This window comes from Capra hircus, chromosome 17 (genome assembly GCF_001704415.2).
Source record: "Capra hircus breed San Clemente chromosome 17, ASM170441v1, whole genome shotgun sequence".
NCBI lineage: Eukaryota > Metazoa > Chordata > Mammalia > Artiodactyla > Bovidae > Capra > Capra hircus.
Genome location: NC_030824.1, coordinates 18,941,997 through 18,967,449, shown reverse-complemented (window position 1 = coordinate 18,967,449; position 25,453 = coordinate 18,941,997). Strand labels below are relative to the sequence as shown.

General features: G+C 38.4%; 1 protein-coding gene across 3 annotated transcripts in view; it reads left to right on the top strand.

Annotated features, from left to right (window-relative positions):
• Positions 1–25,453, top strand: part of SBNO1 (strawberry notch homolog 1) — a 56,645-nt gene that overhangs the window by 7,998 nt on the left and 23,194 nt on the right. For 2 of the 3 annotated variants that reach the window (XM_005691365.3, XM_018061358.1), the window contains exons 2-17: positions 361–492; positions 1,045–1,149; positions 2,790–3,102; positions 6,790–6,890; positions 10,684–10,780; positions 12,179–12,339; positions 15,476–15,609; positions 15,796–15,886; positions 17,653–17,814; positions 18,805–18,940; positions 19,023–19,128; positions 19,264–19,417; positions 19,848–20,030; positions 20,776–20,873; positions 22,526–22,677; positions 25,074–25,271. In XM_005691365.3, the coding sequence (XP_005691422.1) occupies positions 361–492; positions 1,045–1,149; positions 2,790–3,102; positions 6,790–6,890; positions 10,684–10,780; positions 12,179–12,339; positions 15,476–15,609; positions 15,796–15,886; positions 17,653–17,814; positions 18,805–18,940; positions 19,023–19,128; positions 19,264–19,417; positions 19,848–20,030; positions 20,776–20,873; positions 22,526–22,677; positions 25,074–25,271 (2,323 nt within the window). The remainder of the gene's footprint in view (positions 1–360; positions 493–1,044; positions 1,150–2,789; positions 3,103–6,789; positions 6,891–10,683; positions 10,781–12,178; positions 12,340–15,475; positions 15,610–15,795; positions 15,887–17,652; positions 17,815–18,804; positions 18,941–19,022; positions 19,129–19,263; positions 19,418–19,847; positions 20,031–20,775; positions 20,874–22,525; positions 22,678–25,073; positions 25,272–25,453) is intronic. The other variant, XM_005691367.3, reaches the window with a different exon arrangement.

Below are 25,453 nucleotides of genomic sequence, written 5' to 3'. Positions count from 1 at the left end.
ATCCACTTTATTTTTGAATTACATAGTGTGGCTTTTCTTTCCTTTTAAAAAATATTTGTTTATTTGGCTATGAACTGTTCACTGTGGTACGTTCCCTGACCAGGGACTGAACCTGGGCCCCTTGCACTGGGAGTGCAGAGTCTTAGCCACTGGACCACCAGGGAAGTCCCTTGTCCTTTCCATCTTAATGTGAATTTCTTTGGATAAGAGACTATTTTCATCTGTTTTTGCCTGCTATGTAGAAGATTCTTCATAAATATTGAATGAATGGATTTGGTAGAAAATACTGGTTTATATTTAGAAGAGTATTAGTTGTCGTTTTAAGCTTTTTATGTTAATATTTAATATTTTGTTCTAAAGATGGTGGAACCAGGGCAAGATTTACTGCTTGCTGCTTTGAGCGAGAGTGGAATTAGTCCAAATGACCTCTTTGATATTGATGGTGGAGATGCGGGGCTTGCAACTCCAACACCTACCCCTCCCATACAGCAGGTAAGAGTTTTCCAAACATCTGTAAAAAATGAATTTTTTCTTATTTTTATTTTCTATTATAGAAATAGGTATTAATAAGTCTTAATTTTAAATATGAATGTGAACATTATTGTTATGTTGAGTGTTAGTGTTCATTCACAAGGTGGAAAATACTTGTAGTGCAAATCAAGATGTTTTCTGCTTTGATATATGGTGATATAAAAGCAAGAGATGAATTGCTTAGAGTTATTATGTGAGGACCACTAATCTCAATACTTGTCTTTGTAGTTTATAGGAACATTTTTCTGAGATTTCAAACATTTTTCATTTTTTGTGTAGGTTTCATGATACACATTCTCTGAAAGCAAAAATAAGATTCTGGTGTTACTGTAGTTTAACGAAGATATTGCAAATATTGTTATTTTGTACCTGGTATCCAGTGGTTTTACATTCCATTTGAGTGTAAAGCTTGGATTTTTTTTAAAATTTTAATGAAATAAATACATCTCTTGTTCTTGAAACAGAATTCACTGCCATCATTCTTTGTTTCTTTCTCTGATGTTTTCTCTCCAGTCAGTGCCACTTAGTGCATTAGAACTAGGTTTGGAGACTGAAGCAGCAGTTCCTGTTAAACAAGAACCAGAGACGGTACCTACTCCGGCACTTTTAAATGTTAGGGTAAGAATTGTTTAGATTTGGCATTGCTATGAAAATAGTTTAGGATTATAGTCAGAAAATAACCTTTATTATAAAATAGTTTATTTCACTAGTTCTGCTTTTTGCTGCTTTCCCAATATTTTACTCTCATCTACTTTCATGACTGAACAACTGAACTGAACTTTATAAAACATTTCTTTCACTCTTCTGTTAGTTATGTTGATCAAAAGATAGGGAAAAAAACACCTTTATAGTTTATTTATTGAAAATGATCAAGAACTCATGAAGTACAAATGAACTACACATTATCCCATTACATTTTTCATTTTAAAAAGTTTGGTCCATTGGCACATATAATTATTATGTGATATTACTATGCTTTAAATGTAGAGTTCCTCATTTCGTGTTAAACATAGCAGTTTTGTTGTTGGCAGCTATGCCTTATGGGGTCTCAGCTTCCCCTATCAAGAACTGAACCCTGGCCCTGGCAATGAAAGCCTGGAATCCTAACCACCAGGGCATCAGGGAACTCCCTAAACATAGAAATTACTTATTTAAGAGCCCTAGTGGTATAAATTATTAGATAAGCTGTTAGGTTAAAATTTGATGACTTTGTGATAAAGTATTATTGAAAGTTACATTTAAAATTGATAAATTGTAATCTAGAAGATTCTTGCTAGAGAAGCCATGGAGAAATAACAGATACTTTGAAGGGGGCAGAAAGTAGAAATAGATTTAAACTTATAAAAATATCTTAGTTGTTAGTTGTAGAAGTCACAGACATACTGTTATCCTCAGATCTTGACTATTTAAAAAATTTTTGTCCAGCTCCTAACTCCCATTCTCAACTAAAAAAAATAAAATGCTATATAGTTTTGTCTTAGACTCAAAGGAAGAATCCACATTATCACTAATATTTGTAATTTACCTGGGTGGATTTTTCATATGTCATAGGAACTTAAAACTCTGCTTGGTGGCTTTATCTTAGTAAGTTAAACGTCAGTATAGTCTGTGCAATAGACAAAAAATACTCTACAGGAATCATAGAATGTTAGACATGAAAAATGATCCTCTGAGAGCCCACCTCCGGGCATAAAGTGATTTGCCTAGGGTTATCTTATTAGTTGGAGCCGTGCTGGGATTAGAAATTATGTTCCTAGTCCTTGTGTTATGTAGGGTTGCTGTACATCACAGCTTACTTGGGATACTCTCATTTTATGGTTGCTGCCCTCAGCATTACTGCTATACCTTGTTTTCCTTAAAGTGGTGTGTTTTAACTTGGTGGTGGTTTAGTTGCTAGGTCGTGTCCGACTCTTTGCGACCACGTGGACTGTAGCCCTTCAGACGCCTCTCCATGGGATTTCCCAGGCAGGAATACTGGAGTGGGTTGCCATTTCATTCTTCAGGGGATCTTCCCAACCCAGAGATCAAACCAGCACCTCCTGTATTGGCTGGTGGATTGTTTACCAATAAACCATCAGGGAAGCCCTTTAACTAGGTAGTTGATAGCTAATGATTATTAGAAATGAAGTGCCAGTGGTTAGCTAAGGTTCTTAAGTCAGTTTTAGATTTTTAAACGGCCTCCTCTGTTTATGGATATGAGTTGCACTAGAGAGTAAAGAATTTTTCACAGGTGTGACGTATATGGTTTCCTTTTCTAGCAGCAGCCTCCATCTACTACAACGTTTGTGCTGAATCAAATAAATCAGCTTCCGACCTTGGGATCTACAATTGTAATGACTAAGACACCACCTGTAACCACGACTAGGCAAACCATCACTTTAACCAAGTTCATTCAGACTACTGCAAACACACGCCCTTCAGTCTCAGCACCAGCAGTACGAAATGCCATGACTTCTGCACCTTCAAAAGACCAAGTTCAACTGAAGGACCTGCTAAAAAATAATAGTCTGAATGAACTCATGAAACTGAAGCCACCAGCTAATATTGCTCAGCCAGTTGCAACAGCAGCTAGTAAGTCTTTGTTTTCAGTAGTGTCAAGTTCCTGCCTTTGTTAAGATATGTCAGTATGTTTTCAGGGATTTACTTAGGTCTTGAAAGAACTGAGCATGAAAGATGATGTCTACATGACTCTCCTTCAAGGGAGCAAACATTTAAAAGCTTTAAGCTTTGAGATAAATGTGTGAAATTGAGAGGCTACATTAACACCGTAAGATCTCGAGTTTTGTATATTGTGAATAGCTGGCTGACATTTTTCTCAGTCCTTTAAATCATTGCTTCTCAAACTTTATACCTATGAGTCACCTGGGGATCTTTTTATTAAAAAATTTTATTTATTTTGGCTGCTCTGAGTTGTCTGTTACTTACTGGCTTTCTCTGGTAGTGGCGAGCAGGACTACTCTCCATTTGCAGTGCTTGGGCTTCTCATTGGAGTAGCTGCTCTTGTTGTGGAGCACACACTCTAGGGTGCTTGCGCTTTAGTAGTATGGCTCTCAGACTCTAGGGTGTGGGCTCAGTAGCTGTGGCGCATGGGCTTAGTTGCCCATGGCATGTGGAATCTTAACAGACCAGGAATCTAACCCATGTTGCCTGCATTGGCAGCCTGATTCTTAACCACTGGACTACCAGGGAAGTCCTTACATGGGAGTCTTGTTAAAAAACAGAATCAGATTCAATAGGTCTGGGGTGGGGCCCAAGATTCTGCGTTTCTAACGAACTTTTTAGAGTTGCTGTTACTGGTGGTCTTTGGACCATGCTTAAGGTAACGGGCTGATGCTTTGTTCTTTTAATTCCTACAGTTTTATGATCTTAACCTGTCATTAGCTTCATTGCTTGTTGGTAGTTGTGTTTTTAGTAAATTTTTTTTTTAATGTATAAACTTTTATTGTAAAAATAGTTCACTATATTTTCTTTGAAGTGAGCACTCATAATGCTTTTTAAATAATAGCTTTATTGAGGTAATTCACATACCATTGTACCTTCTAAAGGGGTACAAGTCAGTGGATTTTAGTATATTCACAAGAATTGTTCAACAATTACCATTAGGTAATCTAATATTTTAAGTGTAGGTTTAGGTCTAAAGAGAAAAAGCTCAACAGTGCTTTGACCACTTTTTTTAGAAATTCATTTGTGTGTAAAGAATGTAAATTTTACAGTTAATTTTTCTTTATAGAGGCTTTTATTTATTGCTCAGTTATTTAACAGATAATTTATTTGTTTATTTTTGGCTGAATTGGGTGGCTTGCTGGATCTTAACTCCCTGACCAGGGATCAAACCTGTGCCATTGGCAGTGAAAGCATGGAGTTCTACCACTGGACTGCTGAGGAATTCTCAAAATGTGAACTCTTGAGAAGGATATTCTTTCCTTTCTTTTTCCATTGAGTTAAATAGTATTTGCCTGACTGCCTGGTGATTTATACTAATATGTAACATCCCATTCAGCCCTTGGAATGAGGTTACAGGTATTGAATAGAGAGTTCCTCCTTCCACACAACTGCTTTATTTCCAGTTGTGGGCCATACGTTTTAACATCTGATGCAGACCGTATGTAATTTTGCAGCAGAATTGATTGATTGGAAGTTCTAATGTCCTTGCATTTGTGAAGTAGAAAGCCAGGGGCGTTCTGAAGGAATGGGCAAGGAGTGTTTGTAGAGTGATGCAGAACTAACATTGTCTCCAGTGACAAGTGTAATAAAAAATATCAGATAATCTAATTTTTCTGTTTGAGTCCATACGGTTGTGCTTTATGGCTGTAGGTTACTGTCTTGAACTAACTGGAGCCTGGCAACTTGACGCTCATTGAGAAATCGTTTTAACTATCTTAGGACTGATTTCCAACCTTTGTCACGGAGAGCAGGACTATGACCCTGACCTAGCTGAGGTGCAGGGCAGCATCTGATCTGAAATGGCTCTTGGGAGACTTAGGGCTGATCAGCAGTTAGTGAAAGCTGATTTTCATTAAAGTCTGGGTTTAATGAGGAGAAAGACTGCTGCTCTGCCATTGTGAGGAAAGAGTTGAGAGAGCAAAACAGGGTAGATTTGAAGCTGACCAAGTAATATCTAGTACAGTAACGTCTACATCCAGTGTAACAGTTTTTAAAGATAGATGACTGCAAGTCAAGGCCATCCTTGTGTGGAAGCCCGAGAAGTTGTCATACTGGAGGAGGGACGAAAAAGAAACACGGTGAATGAATACTGAAGATAAACTAAGTTTTGTGTTGTAGGAGAGGGTCATTTTTTTTATTGAAAGGGAAGAAAGATGAACAGTGAAATAACAAAGAGCAAGGTTTGGCATGTTCTCTGTCTCTCTTGTCTTTTGTTTTTGGCTGCCCTGCCTCACTTGTGGCATCCTAGTTCCGTGACCAGGGATTGAACCCAGGCCCTCAGCAGTGAAAGCATGGAGTCCTAACCACAGGACCACCAGGGAATTCAGTGCCTGTTCTCTTCTGTTTGTCTGTGTGGATACTGCCCTTTTGTAGTCCTTAGCCCTTTGGGTTTCTCTTTGGATTCTGGTCTCGGTTGAGTTCCAGTCCTTTCTATGAAACTGTTCACTGGCTCTTCCATGTGAAACAAATCTGTGTCCCCAAGTTTAAATTTATTATTTCTGTACCAGTTTCTTTATCTAATGCTTTAATCCTAGTCATTGTGTAGTCCAAAGTGACAGGCCACCAAAGTACTCCCCATCTTTTGATAGAGTATGTAAACAAGATGCTGATGCCTTCTCCTGATGCGATTTCCACACTGATCTCAAGCATTCTCAGTACTGGGAATGCTTCAGGGATGGCTAGAGGCTGGTTACAGGGGTTCTGGGTTTCTCAGTCAAGCAGTTCTGCTTTGATTGAGAGGTTCTGTTTTTAATGTTTAAAAAGAGTGTGTAAACCACTAGTATAGAAGCCCAGGTTCTTTGTTTGGATCTTTATTCTGAGGGAAGGAAGACCAGAGTTCCTTGATTTTTTAATTTTTTTCCCCTAATTAAAAGAAATAATTATTTTGCCTAGAAAGTTAATGATGCCTCCAGATCAAGTGAGATTGACTCTGTCTCTGTGATAACACAAGGTGTTTTGTTTTGTTTTTTAATGAACTAAGTGAAGTGTCTCAGAATAATGCTGCTGCTGCTGCCACTGCTAAGTCACTTCAGTCATGTCCGACTCTGTGTGACCCCATAGACAGCAGCCCACCAGGCTCCCCTGTCCCTGGGATTCTCCAGGCAAGAACACTGGAGTGGGTTGCCATTTCTTTCTCCAATGCATGAAAGTGAAAAGTGAAAGTGAAGTCGCTCAGTTGTTCCCCACTCTTTGCGACCCCATGGACTGCAGCCCACCAGGCTCCTCTGTCCATGGGATTTTCCAGGCAAGAGTACTGGAGTGGGTCGCCATTGCCTTCTCCGCAGAATAATGCTAGCCTTTGGTAATTAATTGTTTTGAAGTAAACTGCCAAATAGTGTTCTGGTTGAGGTGTCTTTTTGATAAATAGTTTTCAAATTTCCTGTACACACATTTCTTTTTGTTTTCAGTTCTTATCTGCATAATGACATGTAGCTTTGAATATTTTTATCCTAATGCTTAATTGGAAATAAGCAGATTTGTATTCTTTGGTTTGTGAAGTGGGTAAACTTTACTGAATTTTTTTTTTAAACTGTAGGAAAATTGTTTGTTTGAACAATGTCTTGTTCTAAAATGTAAGTTGTCTCTCCTCATCAGCTGATGTAAGCAATGGCACAGTAAAGAAAGAGTCTTCTAATAAAGAAGTAGCAAGAATATGGATAAATGACATGAAAATGAGAAGTTTTTCCCCAACCATGGTGAGTTTCAAAAACTGTATCTGTTTTTGTGTGGTATGAAAATACACTTGGCTATACCCTTGGCTAAGTGTATTTTTTAGGTGAAGGAGAGTGTCTCAGCCACATAAACTAAGCATTAATCCTCACTGGAATAAGCTAATATGTTCTAAACAAGGTGATTGTAACTTGCATATTTGATAGAGTATTACATATAATACTAACACCTTTTTTATTGTGAATCCTATCTGATAAGTAAAAAAGACTGTGGAGTTAACCAAAAGAATTTCATAGTTACAGTCATTTTATGATTGAGCCTTATTATATAGCTAGTTAGGAATTGTCAGATATATAATGGTTTAATTGTAAGCAATTATGTGATAACTTTTTTATTTTTTATTTTTTTTTAAATTTTAAAATCTTTAATTCTTACATGAGTTCCCAAACATGAACCCCCCTCCCACCTCCCTCCCCATAACATCTCTCTGGGTCATCCCCATGCACCAGCTCCAAAAAATATGGAACGCTTCACGAATTTGCGTGTCATCCTTGCGCAGGGGCCATGCTAATCTTCTCTGTATCGTTCCAATTTTAGTATATGTGCTGCCGAAGCGAGCACTGTGATAACTTTTTAAAAATTTATTTTTAATTGTAGGATAATTGCTTTAAATGTTGTGTTGGTTTCTGCCATACATCAACATGACTCAGCCATAGGTACACATATGTCCCCTCTCTCTTGAATCTCCCTCCACCCCCCACCCCATATAATAACTTTTTTTTTTAAATTACCTTTTGAAAGTGCTATATGCTTCAGGTAAATTGATACAATCAGTTCAGTCCTCAGTTGTGTCCAACTCTTTGCGACCTCATAGACTGCAGCACGCCAGGCCTCCTTGTCCCTCACCAACTCCCAGAGTTTACTCAAACTCATGCCCTTTGAGTCGGTGATGCCATCCAACCATCTCATCCTCTGTTGTCCCCTTCTCCTCCAGCCTTCAATCTTTCCCAGCATCAGGGTCTTTTCAGATGAGTCAGCTCTTTGCATCAGGTGGCCAAAGTATTGGAGTTTCAGCTTCAACATCAGTCCTTCCAATGAATATTGATGACTGATTTCCTTTAGGCTGGACTGGCTGGATCTCCTTGCAGTCCAGTGGACTCTCAAGAGTCTTCTCCAACACCACAGTTCAAAAGCATCAGTTCTTCAGCACTCAGCTTTCTTTATAGTCCAACTCTCACGTCCATACATGACTACTGGAAAAACTATAGCCTTGACTAGATGGACCTTTGTATGAAAAGGCAAAAAAATTGATTCTATACCTGTATTTAATAATTGTTTAACCCTGCCTCTGTGAGGTGGGTTTCTGGTTCCCCCTTTTAATAAACATAATTTAACACCATGCGGTTTAAGTAGTAATAGAAGATACAGCAAGAGGTGTGTTGTGATGCTCGCAATAAGGATTATAAGTTTGGAGGAAGATGAGACTAAGGTGGCCTGGTAGGAGTTCAGTTTATGGAGGAGGTGTCATGGAGTTGGGTTGAGTATGGAGAAACAGAGAGGGCATATTAGGAAGGGAGCTACAGCATCAGTAGGCACAGAGAAGGTGGTAGCTATGTGCTTGGGATACTTGGCTTGCAGGAAGAAATTGGAATGGTTGACTGGGGGGTCTGTGAAAGGTCTTGAGTTTGTTAGATTTGGGAATTGGAGCAGCACCAGGGAGGGCGACTAGATGGAAGTAGAGGGACATGTTAGTGACTGAGGATTGATTGGGAAGAAGAAACAGGTTAGGTGGTTGTCAGGTAATCCAGAAAGGAAGTGACAAGGAACTAAACTTGAGGAATTTCAGAGGTGAATGGAAAAGGTAAGGGGAAAGAAAAAAAATGAGAAAATAAGAGGTGACTGTACATAACGATACCAGAGGATTGGTAAGACTGGGAATGGAATTTGGACTTGGGGGGACAGCAAAGCAACTTGTGCCTGAGGTTTTGAACAGGGGCCAGGAGAATAAATCCTGGCAGTATCAGTTTACTTAGTGATTGTGTGCCAATAGCTTACTTGAAAGTTGATTTTTTTTGAAAATAAGTATGTATTTTTCTTAAAGATTTTAGTGTTCAAGTTTCTAGTCTAGCCCATGTTGCCCATAACATGTCAGAAGTTCTGTATTGTCCTAGTAGTTAAGTGACATCTAAGAGATTGCAAACTGGGAAAGGGAAGCTTGTTTGGCCTCCACATTATTTTGAAAAATCTTGAATGTGTCGCTAACACATAAAAATACCTAGAGTCGTAGTGAGCATCTCCTGTGTGTTAGTCACATGTTCCCCATGTGCCACAGTTTCCCTACCCTTCATTTTGCTCCTTCACCCTAAGCTTGGTGTCAGTTGCCACTTTGTCTCCAGCTGGCTTAGAAATATTACTTGTCTGGTCCCTGAATTTTGTGACCAGCTAATCTCCAATTATATCTGTGATAAAAAATTTTTTAAGGTAGAGGGAGAAAGGAGGCTGGTCATTCAGTATAGTATATATTCCTGTTTTATAGATGAAGAAGAGGTGCAAAGGGTGGGTAGGGAAGACTGAGGATGTAGTGATTTGCCCAAGGCTACACAAATTCAGCAGAATTGGGGTTTGTGTCTGTTTCTTTGACCAGCCCCATTTGGTCTCTTATTTCTGAAAGCGGGTTTCATTTTGGCATACTTCCTGAGAATATTCAGAGTTTTTTTGACTTTTTTTTCCTAAAGGACTTCATGGATTGATGTTGGCTGAATGTTTATCTATCATCTCCCTATTCCTTCCCACATTTATTGAGTATCTGTGTGTCATCATATTCTGCCCTAGATTAAGTAAAAATGAAACAAAAGAGAAGCCTGATCTTAACCTTTTAATACCATTTTATCCTTGGCATTACGTGTAAATCCTAACTGGGTTTTCTCTTTGTCTTTCTCTGGTCTCACAGCTTCTCCCTGCATTCTTCCTTGAGTAAGCCCTCATTCATAGAGAGATTCCCTTTATAGTTTGCTGGTAGTGAAAAGAAGCTTTTTTAGGGCTTCCTATCCCCTGTTCTCCCTGTCTCTACCCCTTTAAGATTCTGTAGAGGAATACAAGGTAACATGGCTATAGTGGCCATTCACTCACTTTGCCTGGGACTGTCTGGGCTTCTCCTGGTCTGCTGTTCTCCTGGTGTAGTTACTAATAACTCGTCATTTTACTCTGAGATGTGCCAGTGTTTGGAGAGATGATGATGTGGTATTGTTTTTGTGTCTGTGGAGACACAGACGTCTGAAATAAATCCAGTGTTTCAGAAGAACATTTAAACTCCCGAGTTTTCTGGGGTTTTGGTTTTAGGACCCAAGGGAAAGAAAACAGATGGAGGTGAAGTGAAAAGAGGGTGGGAGTGAGACTTAGAGAGAGTTCCTGCCCATGAGGTTGTAGAATGTGCTGCTGGGCTCAGCCACCTTTTTCCTCCAAACCTCTTGTTCTTTCTGTTCTTGGAATTGGAATGAAGAGTGAGGACTAACCGAGAGACATCTGGGCATCAGGGAGGCTGGTGGGCAGTGTTGAAAGGGAAGCTAGTTTGAGAAGGTGGTGGAGCCCTGTGGTGATCCATGTGTGTGTGTGTGATAATATCACATCACAGATTGTCTGTGCTCATCATTGGAGAAGCAGGGAAGCCATAGAGTATGACCTAGATTTTAGGAACCTATAGAATGGCATGTCCTGCTTCCAAGATGAAGATAGTGGGTATTCCTGTAGAAGAGTATTTCTGTGTGTTGGTTGGGCCTCCATTCTCTGGACTTATTTGATTTTGCTGTCTTGGTATTACAGAAGGTCCCTGTTGTGAAAGAGGAAGATGAACCAGAAGAAGAAGATGAAGAAGAAATGGGTCATGCGGAAACCTATGCAGAGTATATGCCAATAAAATGTATGTCTTTGAGATTTGTTAAAGTAATGAACAACCTCTGGGTTCCTTTTAAACTTAAAAACTTTCCCCCACACATTGTTACCTATTAGGATCTGTCCATGTTGGGTACCTCAGGATTTGATAAGTATGAGCTGTGTATGAATATGTTTTAAACTATAATATGTTTTAAAATAGCTACATGAAAATTCTACTGTGAGTTTTAATTTTCCTACACAAATTTAGAACTTTGTTTTGGAATGAAGTCTTTTAAAACCCAAGAGCAAAAAAAGCTTTTTCCTTTCAAGTTAATTTTGCTCGTATCAGCAGTGATTATAAAATCAGAGTAAATTACGGAGATGTAAACATATATCTTAGCGTTATAGTTTATACAGCTTATCTAAAACAAGCTATAAAACCATGGGAATCTTAAAATAAAATGTGCTATTTGAATTCAGTGGTTTAAATTAACACCATTTCTTCCTCTTTTCCCCACAAGGACCGTGATTCAGTTTTTTGTTTTTTTTTTTTTAAAGTGGCCAGTATATTAAGTTGAAAATTAGTAATTTTTAGTTTATATATAAATTTTTTCACCTTTTCATTTTCTGAGGGTAATATAGGAAAATCTGTGGCTAGAATTTGTTTCTCATACACTCTGGGTTTCTATAAAAAGTCACTAATAAGACCACTCAAACTAAAAATCTGTTTACCAACTGTATATGGATTCTAGTTCCCTACTTTCTATATCATTTAAAATGAACTTAACCTAGGAGTGTGCTCTGCCACTGCAGAGAACCTCGTGGCATGAATTGAGGCAGTGTTTTCCTAGATCTGTTTAATCAGCGAGTCTCTTTCGATAGATTTATTTATTTTACTCTCTTTTTAACTGGAGGATAATTACAATGTTGTGTTGGTTTCTGCCATATAACGTGAATCAGCCATGCTATGCCTAATCACTCAGTCATGTCCGATTCTTTGCGACCGTATGGACTGTAGCCCACCAGTCTCCTCTGTCCATGGGAATTCTCCAGGCAAGAATACTCGAATGGGTTGCCATCCCCTCCTCCAGGGGGTCTTCCCAATCCAGGGATCGAACCCAGGTCTCCTGCATCACAGGTAGATGTTTTACTGTGTGAGCCACCAGGGAAGCCCGAATCAGCCATGTCTATATGAATCCCCTCCCTGTTGAGCCTCCCCCACCCTCACAAGTCTCTGTTTAAACCATAGGTAGTTGGTAAGTAGATCACGTTAATTAAATGTAAACAGTACTTTACATCAATCAGTGACTTTATATAGGGTCCCAGGGTGTATAGTTACTTACATTTCTCTGTCAGAGGAGGAATGCTATAATATTTTATGATAAGAGTGAAAGTGTTATTACTCAGAATAATTAAAATGAAGTATTTTTAAACCTTTGTTTAGTAAAAATTGGCCTACGTCACCCAGATGCTGTAGTTGAGACTAGTTCTTTATCCAGTGTTACTCCTCCTGATGTTTGGTACAAGACATCTATTTCTGAAGAAACCATTGATAATGGCTGGTTATCAGCATTACAGCTTGAAGCAATTACTTATGCAGCCCAGGTAAGCCATAATATTTTTTAACTATGTACAGTTTTTATTTTTAATCTTAGTTCACAATATATACTAGTTTTGATTCAAAGTTAAGTTTTCCTTGAATGAAAAACTTGTGAATGTGATTTTTTTTAGTTTTATGTATTAGAAAATGAAAAGGATAGCATGGATTTGGTGACTGCATTTATAGTGGAAATGATAAATTGTTATAGCCTTTCTGGGGCTCACTGGTAACATGTGTTAAAATTAAAAATGCATATATCCTTTGACCTAACAGTTCCATTACTGGAACTGGGAGTCTGTTTCATGGAACTATTAGATAAGAACATACATATCAGGCTATTTGTTGCAGCTTTTCCCCCCTAGAGACTGAAAGCTAGAAAAGATTTGAAAGCTCACACCCTTGGGGAGTGATTGAATAAACTTTGGTGTTATCATATGGGTGTTGTACTAGCTTTTATCTTAGGCCAGTTGTCTTGAGAGGATTTCTGATATACTCCATTTTTGTAAAATAAATATGCAACCATCCACTATATTTATGTGTTATAAAAAGGTTTGTATTTGATTGTATAGTCATTGAAAAATTATGGAAGAATGCTCACCAGTTTGTTAGCTTTAGTTACCTGTACATGCCAGGGTAGCAAGGGGAAAAAAACAAAATCAGACCTCAAAGATAGGGCAGATCTGGTTCCAGACCACCGCAGTACAGCAAACATTGCATAAAATGAGTCACATGAACTTTTTTGTCTCCCGGTGCCTGTAAAACTTAGTGTTTACACTATGATGTCTGCTAAGTGTACAATAGCATTATGTCCCTCCCCCCCCCAAAATGTATATACCTTAATTTAGAAATAATGCTAAAAAATGCTAATCTTCACTTGGGCCTTCAGCAAATTGTAATCTTTTTGCTAGTGCAGGGTCCTGGTGTTGGTGTTAATGGCTGCTGACTGATCAGAATGGTCGCTGCTGAAGGTTGGGGTGGCTGTGGCAGGTTTTTAAAATGAGACTGCAGTGAGGTGTGCTGCATCGATTCCCTCTTCTTTTCACTGATCGTTTCTCTGTAGCATGCAGTGCCGTTTGATGACATTTTACCCACAGTGGAACTTCTTTCAGGGTTGGAGTCGGTCCTCAAACTGTGCCACTGCTTTATTAACTAAGTTTATGTGATAGTCTAGATCCTTTGTTTTCATTTCAGCAATCTTCACAGCATTTTCATCAGGAATCATTTTCATTTCATTTTCATCTCAAGAATCTACTTTTTCCATTGAAGTCTTGAACTCCTCAGAGTCATCCATGAGGGTTGGAATCATCTTCCAAACTCCTGTTAATGTTGGTAGTTTGACCTCTTCCCATGAATCACGAATGTTCTTACTGGCATCTAGAATGGTGATTTCTTTTTCAGGACGTTTTCAATTGATTTTGTCCAGATCGATTAGAAGAGTCACTATTTCTGGCAGTTACAGCCTTACAAAATGTATTTCTTAAAGAGTAAGACTTGAAAGTTGAAATTACTCTTGGGTTCATGGACTGTAGAATAGCTGTTGTGTTATAAAGTGGGCATGAAAGTGACATTGATATTGTGTGTCTCCATCAGAGCTCTTGGGTACATCATCAGTGAGCAGTATTACTTTGAAAGGAATCTTTTATTCTGAGCAGTAGTAGGTCTCAACAGTGGCTTTCGTATATTCAGTAAACCATGTTGTAAACAGATGTACTGCTCTGTTGTTCGATTTGTAGGCCACAGGCAACATAGACTGAGCATAATTCTTAAGGGCCCTAGGATTTTTGGAGTGGGAAATGAGCATTGGCTTCAGCTTCAGGTCACCAGCTGCATTAACCCCTCATAAGTCAGCCTGTCCTCTGAAGCTTTGAAGCCAGGCATTGACTTCTCTTAAGCTGTGAATACCCTAGATGGCATCTTCTTCAAATAGAAGGCTGTTTCATCTACATTGGAAATCTGTTGTGTAATGTTGCCACTTTTACCCTATTATCTTCTGGATAACTTGGTTTAGCTTCTACATCAGCACTTGCTGTTTTCTCCTTGTGCTTATGTTATGGAGAAGACTCCTTAAACCTCATGATCCAGCCTCTACTAGCTTCTTCTGCAGCTCTCACCTGTCTGTCTGCATAGAATTAAAGAGAATCCAGGCCCTGCTCTGGATTAGGCTTTGGCTGAAGGGAATGTTATGGCTGGTTTGGTCTTCTATCTCGACCACTAAAAGTTTAATATCAGTAATAAGGCTGGTTTTCTTTCTTATTGTTTGTTCACTGAAGTAGCACTTTCAGTTTCCTTTAAGACCTTTTTCTTTTCACAACTTGGCTGTTTGGAGTAAGAGGCCTAGTGTTCAGCCTATTGTGGCTTTCAACATGCCTTCCTTATGTTATAATCATTTCTAGGGAAGATCCCTGGCTGCCTAGTGGTTAAATCTCTGTACTTCCAATACACAGGCTGTGGTTTCCATCCCTGATCAGAGAACTAAAATTCCACATGCCTTGCAGCCTGGCCTTAAAATAATCATTTCTAGCTGTTGATTTAAAGTGAGAGACATGGTTCCCATTCCCTCTATTTGAATGCTTAAAGAATCCATTGTAGAATTATTAATTGGTTTAGTTTCAGTACTGTTGTGTCTCAGGAAATAGGCCAAAGGAGAAAGAGAGAGATGGGGGAAATGGTCAGTAAGTGAAGCAGTCACAGTACACACAATGTTTATTAATTATGGGCAAAGTTCATGGCACCCTGAAATAATTACAGTAGTAACATCAAAGATCACTCATCACAGATCACAGTAACAAACATAATAATAATAAAAAAGTTTTAAAGTATTATGAGAATTACCAAAGTATGATACAGACATGAAATGAGAAAATGCTTTTGGAAAAATGGCACCAATAAAATTGCTTGATAAAACATTTCTGTCAGTTCGTTTAAAAAAAAAAAAATGCTGTTTCCCAGAAGTGCAGTTAACAGTACATGCTGCAAAATGAAACAGAGTATTCCTGTATAGTAAGTATAGTTTCCACACTAAGCTAACTGTATGTCATTGGTATAAAAATAGACAATATTAATATATTGCTAAAATAATATGAGAAACCGATCACCAAAATATCTAAAGGAAGAGATTAATTATCAGCATTTTCATTTCAGCAACATGAAACGTTCCTACCTAATGGAGATCGTGCCGGCTTCTTAATAGGCGATGGTGCTGGTGTAGGAAAAGGAAGGACAATAGCAGGAATCATCTATGAAAATTATTTGTTGAGTAGAAAAAGGGCTTTGTGGTAAGTGCTAAAGACTGTCTGTGGGAACTTTCATTTGCAAATGACCAGCATATGAGGATGAGTCTTAATGAGTACGTGTATTTTTTTAGAAGTGTCAAGGCCTGATTTTATTTATTCCTGAATACTGCTAGAATGATAGGATTTGCATTTAATTTGTGTATTTTTTTTTTCCTTTCTTTTTTATAGGTTCAGTGTTTCAAATGATTTAAAGTATGATGCTGAAAGAGATTTGAGGGATATTGGAGCAAAAAACATTTTGGTCCATTCATTGAATAAGGTATGAAAGTCTTCTCTTCAGTTGATCATTCAGTAAATATCTGTGAGGCAAGAATGATAGTTTCCACTTTATAGGGTTGTTAAGAGGATTCAGTTCAGTTCAGTTCAGTTCAGTCGCTCAGTTGTGTCCGACTCTTTGCGGCCCCATGAATTGCAGCACGCCAGGCCTCCCTGTCCATCACCAACTCCCAGAGTTCACTCAGACTCACGTCCATCGAGTCAGTGATGCCATCCAGCCATCTCATCCTCTGTCGTCCCCTTCTCCTCCTGCCCCCAATCCCTCCCAGCATCAGAGTCTTTTCCAGTGAGTCAACTCTTCACATGAGGTGGCCACAGTACTGGAGTTTCAGCTTTAGCATCATTCCTTCCAAAGAAATCCCAGGGCTGATCTCCTTCAGAATGGACTGGTTGGATTTCCTTGCAGTCCAAGGGACTCTTAAGAGTCTTCTCCAACACCACAGTTCAAAAGCATGAGTTCTTCGGCGCTCAGCCTTCTTCACAGGCCAACTCTCACATCCATACATGACCACTGGAAAAACCATAGCCTTGACTAGACAGACCTTAGTCGGCAAAGTAATGTCTCAGCTTTTGAATATGCTTGAGTTATTTCACAAAGAGTATAGTGAGTGCTAGCCACAATTGTTGATTTTTGGTTTAGATAATGTGCCAGGTGGGTTATGTAGTGGCAAGTAAAATAGGCATTGTCTCTTTTTATGGGGTTCATTCTCTCAGTCTTCAGGGCTTTTTTCATTGTTTCTTTTTATAAAACTGTTATTGATGGATGAAACTAATACAGTGCATGTAAGAGGGCAGTGTAATAGAGCTGTGTGGACAGGTAGTGTGTCATTGCATCATGAATTGTGGTTTGGAGACTGGTTTAGATATTTGTATATTCAATGAACTTGTATACCTGTACCTGTGTTCATGTTAAAACAGTTCTGTCATTTGGAAGAAGATAAGTTTCACTTTCTAGAAGCACAGTTTAATGTTCATTTAGCAAGTTTTTATTGGCCTACTAGGCACCAATTCCTGGAGTCACAGGGGTAGGTAGACTAGACAAACCTAATTCCTGCAGGCACTTCTCTGCGAGGCCTTTGACAGTGAATAAATAAATGTGCATCTAGTCCTAAGTGAGCAAATGTACAGACTAGTCCTAAGTTGCTTCAGTGTTGCTCTGCCCATCAGTGCCTTTTTTTGGGATAAGGTTTACTGAATGGGTTGGTAGGTGAAAGTATTGTGTCTTGGATAATTACCAACAGTTCAAAACTAAAACGTGTAATGGGCATCTAGAAATATTTTTAATTTCTGAGTCAGTATAATTGAGGAGGGCTGCAGTAACTATTGATCATAATTCTTATATATCCCTCAGATCTTAATTACAGTGCTTTCCATATAGAAAATGCATAGTAAATATTGGTAGAATGAATATTGTGCCTTTTTCTTGGGGAGAGCTTGGTTTGTAATGTTTTTTGAGGATAGACTTTGAAAACTGGATCCTTATATATTAATTATATATATATACACACACGTGTGTGTATGTATGTATGCACTGGTGTGTGAGAAAGTTTGTGTATGATCTTAAGAGGTCCTTTGACTTTCCTAAAGCCCATCATGGTACCATCATTTCCCTGCTATATAGATTTGGGTGGGATAAATACTTCAGAGACAAAAGTGTATTAGTACCATCATTTCCCTACTGTATAAATTTGGGTGGGATAAATATTTCAGAGGCAGAAGTGTATTAAGTTCTTCTCTTTTCTTTTTCAGTTTAAATATGGAAAAATTTCTTCCAAACATAATGGGAGTGTGAAGAAGGGTGTTATTTTTGCTACCTATTCTTCACTTATTGGTGAAAGTCAGTCTGGTGGTAAATATAAAACGAGGTTAAAACAACTTCTACATTGGTGCGGTGATGACTTCGATGGAGTGGTATCCTTTGCAACAAATTTTATGTTTTTTAATGACATGAAAGTTAATGTAATATATGGGAATTCTGAAGTTAAGTAAAAAGACTGCTGGAATGAGAGCTTTAATGATTACATAGCTTGCAAGGGAGTCAGATAGTTGATTCTGTTTTATAGCTGTCATATATGAGGCCACTGTTTAGTTCCTGCTTTAGGAAAATGTTAATAGGTATGGGACATGCTGAATATGCAGCCTTAAAATAGAATGTGGACCTAAATACCAAGAAGCACCCAGCTTTGTAAGATTTGTAACAGATTAATATGATTGGAGCCAATGGTTCTAATGGAGTGGTGGACCCAAGAACTGTATCAGTGCTAGCAGAATGACAGAATTCATATAGCATCAGAGTTGTCCTGTGAGAGCTTTGGCACCTAGTGATGTCTGAAGAAGTTACGAAACTCCTTTCAGCCACCTGAAGGACAGTGTAACAGCAGTTAATCAAAAAGAAAAACCATAGGCCCTCACCAACCCCCCATTTGATTTAAGCAGTCTTCATTTTCCACAGTAGTAACTTTTTTTGTATCTAGGAAAAGATTTAAATATCTAGTTAAGATTAGTGCCAAATTCAGTGAATGCCTCTGTGGCTAGCACAGTGGCAGAAATCAAGGAGAAGAATCACATAGAGGGGTTTGTTTATATTTGTAACTTTAAAAAAGAAAACAATCTGCAGCAGATACGGTAAAATGTTAGGGTTTGATGAACCAGATGATAGGTGTATGGGTGTCAGTAAAAAAAGAAAAAGTTCATGTGCAGGGCCTTGTTACCAACAGCATCCCTCCCCGAGATAATCATGATTTATTTTCACTCCAGAATTTTTTTCTGTTTTTGTTTGTTTGTTTACTCTTTAGGACTCTTGCGTGTTTCCCCAGGCCTTAGGGAAATAAAAGTTAAGTCTTTCTGAGATTAGAGACACTTGGTACTAAAGTGACATGTTCCTTAATTTATTCTTTACAGATAGTTTTTGATGAATGTCATAAAGCAAAAAACTTATGTCCTGTTGGTTCTTCAAAGCCAACCAAGACAGGCTTAGCAGTTTTAGAACTTCAGAACAAATTGCCAAAAGCCAGAGTTGTCTATGCTAGTGCCACTGGTGAGTATTTATTTAAAAGATAAAGATTTTTTTTACATGTTATTTTTTCAGCTGTAATATGTTTTGTTTGGGGGTTTTTCAGGTGCTTCTGAACCACGAAATATGGCCTATATGAACCGTCTTGGAATATGGGGTGAGGGAACTCCATTTAGAGAATTCAGTGACTTTATTCAGGCGGTAGAACGGAGGTAATGCAATTTACAGTGTACATTATTTGCTCTCAGTAGCAATCTAAAAGAGGTATTATTGCTAAAATCTCTTCCATGTATGTTAAAGCTCTACTATATTTAATGATAGTTACTGTGTGTTTTAATTTTATTCAGAGGTGTTGGTGCCATGGAAATAGTTGCTATGGATATGAAGCTTAGAGGAATGTACATTGCTCGACAGCTGAGCTTTACTGGAGTGACCTTCAAAATTGAGGAAGTTCTTCTTTCTCAGAGCTATGTTAAAATGTATAACAAAGCAGTCAAACTGGTAAGCCTTTTTTCCTTAACTCCAAGTATTTTTAATGTACCCGACGATGTTTTTGTTAGTTTTATCCAGTGTAATGTCTGTCAGCTCACAGTATATTTCTGCCGTAAAACAGCAGATGAATTACTGGATCCTTATTTTCCCAGTTTTCTCTGTTACAGTAACTTAAAAGAAATAACCATTTATAGCATAGCATGCATAGCTTTAAAAATCAACATAACTGTTTCCTAAAATTACTGTATTAGTTAATAGGAATTTTGAGACAGCTCTGTGTGAGTGTCCTAAAAAACATTTGTTTAGAGGTTCCCAAGTTATTGAAAATTCTTCATTGAATTAATGTTAATGGTGTCTTACACATTCTTTTGATTGAATTAGTCATATTGAAGTAAATCACACTCGAAGATTGAAATGTCTGTTGTTTGTGTGCCTTCAGTGGGTCATTGCTCGAGAGCGGTTTCAGCAAGCTGCAGATCTGATTGATGCTGAGCAGAGAATGAAGAAATCCATGTGGGGTCAGTTCTGGTCTGCTCACCAGAGATTTTTCAAATACTTGTGCATAGCATCCAAAGTTAAAAGAGTTGTGCAACTAGCTCGAGAAGAAATCAAGAATGGAAAAGTAAGTTGGAGAATGCATTAACAGATGCGTCTTTGGTTTTGTTTTAGTCTTTGGGGTGTTGAAGTTTTCTATTTATAAAAGCCTTTGTTTCTAAAGGATAGTTGTAAGAGTATTAACAGTGAGGCTTTAAAAAATACATTTTTATGACAATAAAAGGAATATGTATTTATAAAGAATTTGGGTAGCTCAAAAAAGTATAAACAAATAAACATCACTATAACTTGGCTATCCATAGATGTAACCACTGATATCATGGATATGTAATACTGCAAAGGTTTTCGTTTTTGGTGAATATATATCTACTTAAATCACAAAAAACTGGAGCAGGGGCTTCAGTAGCGTTCACTGCTGTAATACTGTCACCTGGCTAATTCTTGTTTGAAATCTTTTTAAGTTTACTTATTTTTGAACGTGCTGTGTGTTTGTTGCTGCATGGGCTTTTCTCTGGTTGCAGTGCTTGGGCTTCCCATTGCCGTGACTTCTCTTGTTGTGGAGCATGGACTCAAGGGCATGTGGGTTTCAGTAGTTGTGGCTCAAGGGCTTAGTTGCTCTGTGGCATGTGGGATCCTCCTGGATCAGGGATGGAACCCATGTCTGCTACATTGTCAAGTGGATTCTTTACCACTGAGCCACCAGGGAAGGCTTGAAATCTTTTTTTTTAAACTAAATATATAAAAGTATGTGTTGTAAGAAACCACATACATGTTTTTATTTATAACTAATAACATTCTTTTTTTCCCTCCAGTGTGTTGTAATTGGTCTGCAGTCTACGGGAGAAGCTAGAACATTAGAAGCCTTGGAAGAGGGCGGGGGAGAATTGAATGATTTTGTTTCAACTGCCAAGTAATGTTTATGGTTTTGAGTCTTTACTAAGATGAATTTAAGTGTTAGCATTTCCTGGAGGCAAAATTCTTGCCTTTTAATTTTTTCTGATCTGAGTTTTCATAATCCTGTGTATCCATAGCAGTATATCTATTGAAAAACAGTAACATAGAAATACTGAAATGTTAAGTATTTTAACATTATATGTCCAGTATTTGGACTAATGGAAGGGCTTGGTTTCTGTTTTGTACACTTTGGAATTCTGACAGCTTGGTTTAAGTTTCAGTTTTGTCTTTGCTTTGTATATTTGAAACCGCCAGTATCCAGCTGTATAATAGTGGTTTCGTTTGTCCCAGTTTATTATGCTTTCGTGTCAGCATTGCAGATAATCCTTGAAAAGTCAAAAGAATTTTAAGAAAGGCTTTAGACGTTATTTTTTGCTTTGCGTAACCAAACAATTCCAACTCTGGGAGTAAAACTAGCAAAATAACTTTTGCCACCATGGTATCTTTTGCCTTAGGGGATACATCCAAGTGGCTCCTTTTAAGACCTTAGGGGATACATTCAAGTGGCTCCTTTTAAGACATAATTTAAAACTCCTTTAAATTCAGAGCATGCACCTGCTAATCTGTATCTTGCCTAGTACTGCCTCTGAGATGATAGGTACTACATGGCTAGTGCAGCATCTCCAATATGAGATGACCTTCAAGTATGAAATATGCACCAAGTTTCAAAGACTTAAGGAAATAGAATGTAAAACATTCCATTGTGACATTTTATAGTGACAGGTTGTTTTCTGTAACTTTTTAATGTAGCTCCTGAAAGTGAAAGTCGCTTAGTCCTGTTCGACTCTTTGTGACCCCATGGACTATACAGTCCATGGAATTCTCTAGGCCAGAATACTGGAGTGGGTAGCCTTTCCGTTCTCCAGCGGATCTTCCCAACCCAGAGATTGATCCCAGGTCTCCCGCATTGCAGGCATGCAGGGAGATTCTTTGCCAGCTGAGCCAAGAGGGTAACCCACGAATACTGGAGTGGATAGCCTATCCCTTCTCCAGCGGATCTTCCTGACCCAGTAATTGAACTGGGATCTCCTGCATTGCAGGCAGATTTTTTACCAACTGAGCTATCAGGGAAGCCCTAATGCAGCTTCTAGAAAGTGTAAAAGTTGCGCTTGGTTTGCATTACATTTCATTTGGATAGTCTTGCCTAGAATACTGAAATTCTTCTGACCTGGATTATCAGTAACTTGTAAGATTGAATAAACTTATTTTTTTGTTTTTGTTTTTTAGTAAGACATAGATTTAATTATTTTTAACTCTTTCACATACTTGAAAATGGAAATACATGTGAAATAAATTGGTTAAAGGATTGTTAAAGTCCTTTATATTCAGAGTCCAGCTGTTCTGAATCACCTTTTGAATCAGTCCCTTATGTTCAGTTTTTCCACATGGAGTCCTCCTGTGCTGCAGCATTTCTGAAAAAGAAAGCATTGGTGCTGAGTTCCCAAGCTGGCTTTATAATTATGTGAAGCTAACCAACTTGTATCCAATTTGGAGATGCTGCTAATAAAGTGTACTTACTTTAAGCAGATACTTTCAGTAATATTTTATATATAATAATTTTGCATACTGAGCCACTGACTGTCACTTTTTTATCTCTTCTATGAACAGAGGAGTTTTACAGTCACTCATTGAAAAACACTTCCCTGCTCCGGACAGAAAAAAGCTTTATAGTTTGCTGGGAATTGATTTGACAGCTCCAAGTAACAGCAGTTCACCAAGAGATAGTCCTTGTAAGGAAAATAAAACAAAGAAGCGGAAAGGTGAGTATTTTCCTTTAAATGGTGCTGGAAGTAATATAAACTTAAGCATTTTGATGCAAGCTGTATTTCGGGCATGTACTGCCTTCAGAAGACTCTTGCTCCTTAGAAGGAAAGTTATGACCAACCTAGACAGCATATTAAAAAGCAGAGACATTACTTTGTCAACAAAGGTCTGTCTAGTCAAGCTTATGGTTTTTCCAGTGGTCATGTATGGGTGTGAGAGTTGGGCTATAAAGAAAGCTGAGCACCGAAGAATTGACGCTTTTGAACTGTGGTGTTGGAGAAGACTCTTGAGAGTCCCTTGGACTGCAAGGAGATCCAACCAGTCCAACCTAAAGGAGATCAGTCCTAGGTGTTCATTGGAAGGACTGATGCTGAAGCTGAAACTCCAATACTTTGGCCACCTGATGAGGAGAGCTGACTCATTTGAAAAGACCCTGATGCTGGGAAAGATTGAAGGCTGGAGGAGAAGGGGACAGCAGAGGATGAGATGGTTGGATGGCATCACTGATGCAATGGACATGAGTTTGAGTAGGCTCTGGGAGTTGGTGATGGACAGGGAGGCCTGGTTCTGTGGTGCTGTGGTGTTCATGGGGTCGCAAAGACTCAGACACGACTGAGCGACTGAACTGAACTGCCCTCCTTAAATTGGATCATGTAGTGTTTGGTTTGTTTTTAAAGGAGGTGTCTTTTATTTATTTGACTGCATGTCTTGTGGGATCTGAGTTCCCTGACCAGGGATTGAATCTGGGGCCAAAAAGCACAGAGTCCTAACCAATGGACTACCAGGGAATTCCCATGGCCCATGTCATTTTGAATATACAGGTAATCCCCATTTTAAACTGGGGCTTTAACAGTTTGGTGCTGGGCGCTTTATTGAGCACCGCCCATGCATGGTCTTGTTTAACTGCAAGGGATCCATATGAAAGGCTTTATTTTTTCAGTTTTATAGACAGGAAATTAAGGCACAGGAAGGTCAGGCGCTATCCGTAGGTTCACACAACTACTGGATGATAAATGGGGAACCAAAATCTGGACCTTTGTTGTTGATGCTGTGTGTGTGGGTGTGGGAGAGTGTGTGTGTGCATATGCGCGCTTGCTCAGTCGCTTCAGTCGTATCTGATTCTTTGCAGTCCTATGGACTGTAACCTGCCAGGCTCCCCTGTCCATGGGGATTCTCCCGGCAGGAATACTGGAGTGAGTTGCCATGCCTTCCTCCAGGCCATCTTCCTGACCCAGGAATCAAACCCACGTCTCCTGCATTGCAGCAGATTCTTTACCTACTGAGCCACCTGGGAAGCCCGTGTGTTTATATAGTCTTCTTTAAAGAGACTTTTGTTAGTTTATTAATTATTAGGCATACACTCATTTATGTTTGTTAGACATTTTATAAAAATTGCAAAGTTGGATTTGTGTTTAGGTGCTTACCAAGCTCTTTGCCTTTTAGAAGTTAACATCTCAGGCTCTCTCTAAAATGCTGATAAGAACATACATGATGCTGTGTGTTCTAAACACAGTGCCTGACACTTTTACCTTAAGTTTTCATCTGTTGCAAGAAATGCTTTTTCCCTTATATTTTTAGTATGTCTGAAAGCAGGTTGGCTGTTGTAATTGGCATTATTTTTTATTTTGTTGACACATAAAGTAATGCTGTGGCCTAGAGTCTGTGACCTATTAGAGTGGTCAGTGGATGGTCATGTTTCCCTTTTCTGAATTATCTTCTCACCATTTCATTAGTATGTGAACCTTTTTAATGTTCTTGTCAGTTTTGATTACTCTAGATATCTTCTTTGAATTTCCAGTAAGATAATTCCGATTAGCACCTTGTTTAACTTTTAAAAATGCAGTTTTGTAGATTTTTTTTGGTAGTATTCCATAAAGTATTTAAGTAGTTTAAAAACTTGTAATTATTAGGCCTTGTCTCTCAACCTGATATGCACATTCTGACAATGCCAGAGATTATTTCATCTTTGTTTTCCTGAATTTTGAAACTTGTGCATTTGAAGGCTGTCTTGAGTTTATACTTATGTACATAATTTCTCCTAAAAATAGTTGTATATAACCTGATCTTTTACAGAAGTTCAAAAGGCTATAATTGTTCATGGATTTTTCATTGTTCTTGTATGCTGCTGCTGCTGCTTAGTCGATTCAGTCATGTTTGACTCTGTGCAACCCTGTGGAAGCCTGTGCAGCCTGCCAGGCTCCTGTCCATGGGATTCTCTAGGCAAGAGTAGTAGAATGGGGTGCCTTCCCCTCTTGTTCTTGTATACTTACGCAAATACTTTTCTTCTGTAGTTCTTTTTTGAATTAATTAACTGTATTAGCTTATGAACTAAATATAATTTCCTAATTTTTACCACAGTGCATTTTGACTCTTGTTTGGGTTTGGTGGGCAGGTGAAGAAATAAATCGAGAAGCCAAAAAAGCACGTAAAATAGGTGGCCTTACTGGTAGCAGTTCTGATGATAGTGGAAGTGAATCTGATGCCTCTGATAATGAAGAAAGTGACTATGAGAGCTCTAAAAACATGAGTTCTGGAGATGATGATGATTTCAACCCATTCAGAGATGAGTCTAGTGAGGATGATGAAGATGGTAAGTTCTTTAATATTTTAAATATAAATGAAAGGGTCCTTATTTCTGTGTATTTGAAATGGGATATTGTACTAAAACCTTTTCTTTTCCTGTAAAAATTATCAGACATTCTAATCTTTGCTTTGTGGGAGCTCCAAGCTTGTCTTGTCTTCTGGCAGTTGAGCTCATTTATGAAAGGTCGT